General features: G+C 36.2%; 1 protein-coding gene across 1 annotated transcript in view; it reads left to right on the top strand.

The window, feature by feature from the left end:
- The first annotated feature begins 3 nt into the window (after positions 1-3).
- The window catches only part of MSMO1 (methylsterol monooxygenase 1), a 5,550-nt gene continuing 4,262 nt past the window's right edge, over positions 4-1,291 (top strand). The window contains exons 1-2 of the mRNA XM_010142357.1: positions 4-14; positions 962-1,088. Of these exons, the coding sequence (XP_010140659.1) occupies positions 4-14; positions 962-1,088 (138 nt within the window). The remainder of the gene's footprint in view (positions 15-961; positions 1,089-1,291) is intronic.

The following is a 1,291-nucleotide window of genomic DNA, read 5'->3' as shown; positions in this document are numbered from 1 at the left end:
GAGATGCCTAGATGGTAGGTAGATTTTTCTCATATGTTGATGCTGAGTTACATGCAGTTGAGGCAGAATATTTAATAGATAATGTTGTCAACTCTTACACACAATAATTTTTTTGCGATATAAGCTGTGCTTGTTAATCTTGCTTCTGTTGATGCTTAACGGCTGTAAGAGCTAATTAGAGCTTTCTAGGGTTGCTTGTTAATCTTGCTTCTGTTGATGCTTAATGGCTATAAGAGCTAATTAGAGCTTTCTAGGGGTTTTTTTTAGATGATATGAAATTGTGCTGATACTCAGAAGAAGAGGTATTAAGAGGGAGTTTATGGAAACGAAGTAAGATTCGTGATGGCCTGTGTTTAAATGTTCGTTTTTTGGGGGTTTTTAACCAAAATTTTTTGATTCCTCCGAAGTGTTTCTTCCCTCCACCTTATTTTATATCATAGCAGCAGTGTGTTCCTCAAGGGAAAGAATCTACCACCTGCATCACATTCTCCTTTTTTTTTTTTCCTGCTAATATTCTTTTAAACAAAGCTGAATTAGTTATAAATGCCACCTCCTCCCCAACCCCGCCAGCAGTTCATTACAGCAGCAGGTCATCTTTCTTGGAAAGCTATTTTCTCTCTGGCTTAGATAGCTGGTGTGGCTCTGTGGTTTTTTATAGCTAGGTCTTGCACATTCTATGGGTGTTCTCTGTAGGTGTTGTGCATGCAACGTTGAAATGACTGCTTGTTCTACCGCTCACTAATGTGCTTCAGCATATCAACAGATGAGCTTACAAGGATGTGAGCCCTTGTACCTAGTAATTAACATTTTTAAGATGATAAAAAGATAGTGTTAACGCACTGTTAGTCAGTTAGTAATACGCATAAATATTTCCTACTCTTACTAGCATACAACTATTTTGTCTTTCAAGAGTCTGTCTGCTAACATATTCTATAACTAATAGATCTTTTGCTTTTTAAAGGTACATTGTGGTTGCCCAGTGTTTTGGATGTGCAGTGATTGAGGATGCCTGGCACTATTTCCTGCATAGATTGCTGCATCACAAGAGAATATACAAGTACATCCATAAGGTTCACCATGAGTTTGTGGTACGTATTCATTGATATAATTTCTTTAATACGTGCAGTTTCATACAACTTATTTAAACATCTTATTTGAAAAACTTAATAGTTTTGCATCCCTCTGTCAGTGGGATAGAAGCTTTTTCTTGAGCTCTTTGTCAAAAACAGATGTTTCAGATCAGAAAAAATCTGTAATTAAATTTCATTTAATAGGAATGAAAGATTGCATT

This window comes from Buceros rhinoceros, unplaced genomic scaffold, assembly GCF_000710305.1.
Source record: "Buceros rhinoceros silvestris isolate BGI_N320 unplaced genomic scaffold, ASM71030v1 scaffold12118, whole genome shotgun sequence".
NCBI classification, from domain to species: Eukaryota; Metazoa; Chordata; class Aves; order Bucerotiformes; family Bucerotidae; genus Buceros; species Buceros rhinoceros.
Note: the sequence above shows the minus strand (reverse complement) of the source record. Positions and strands in the feature narration are given on the sequence as shown.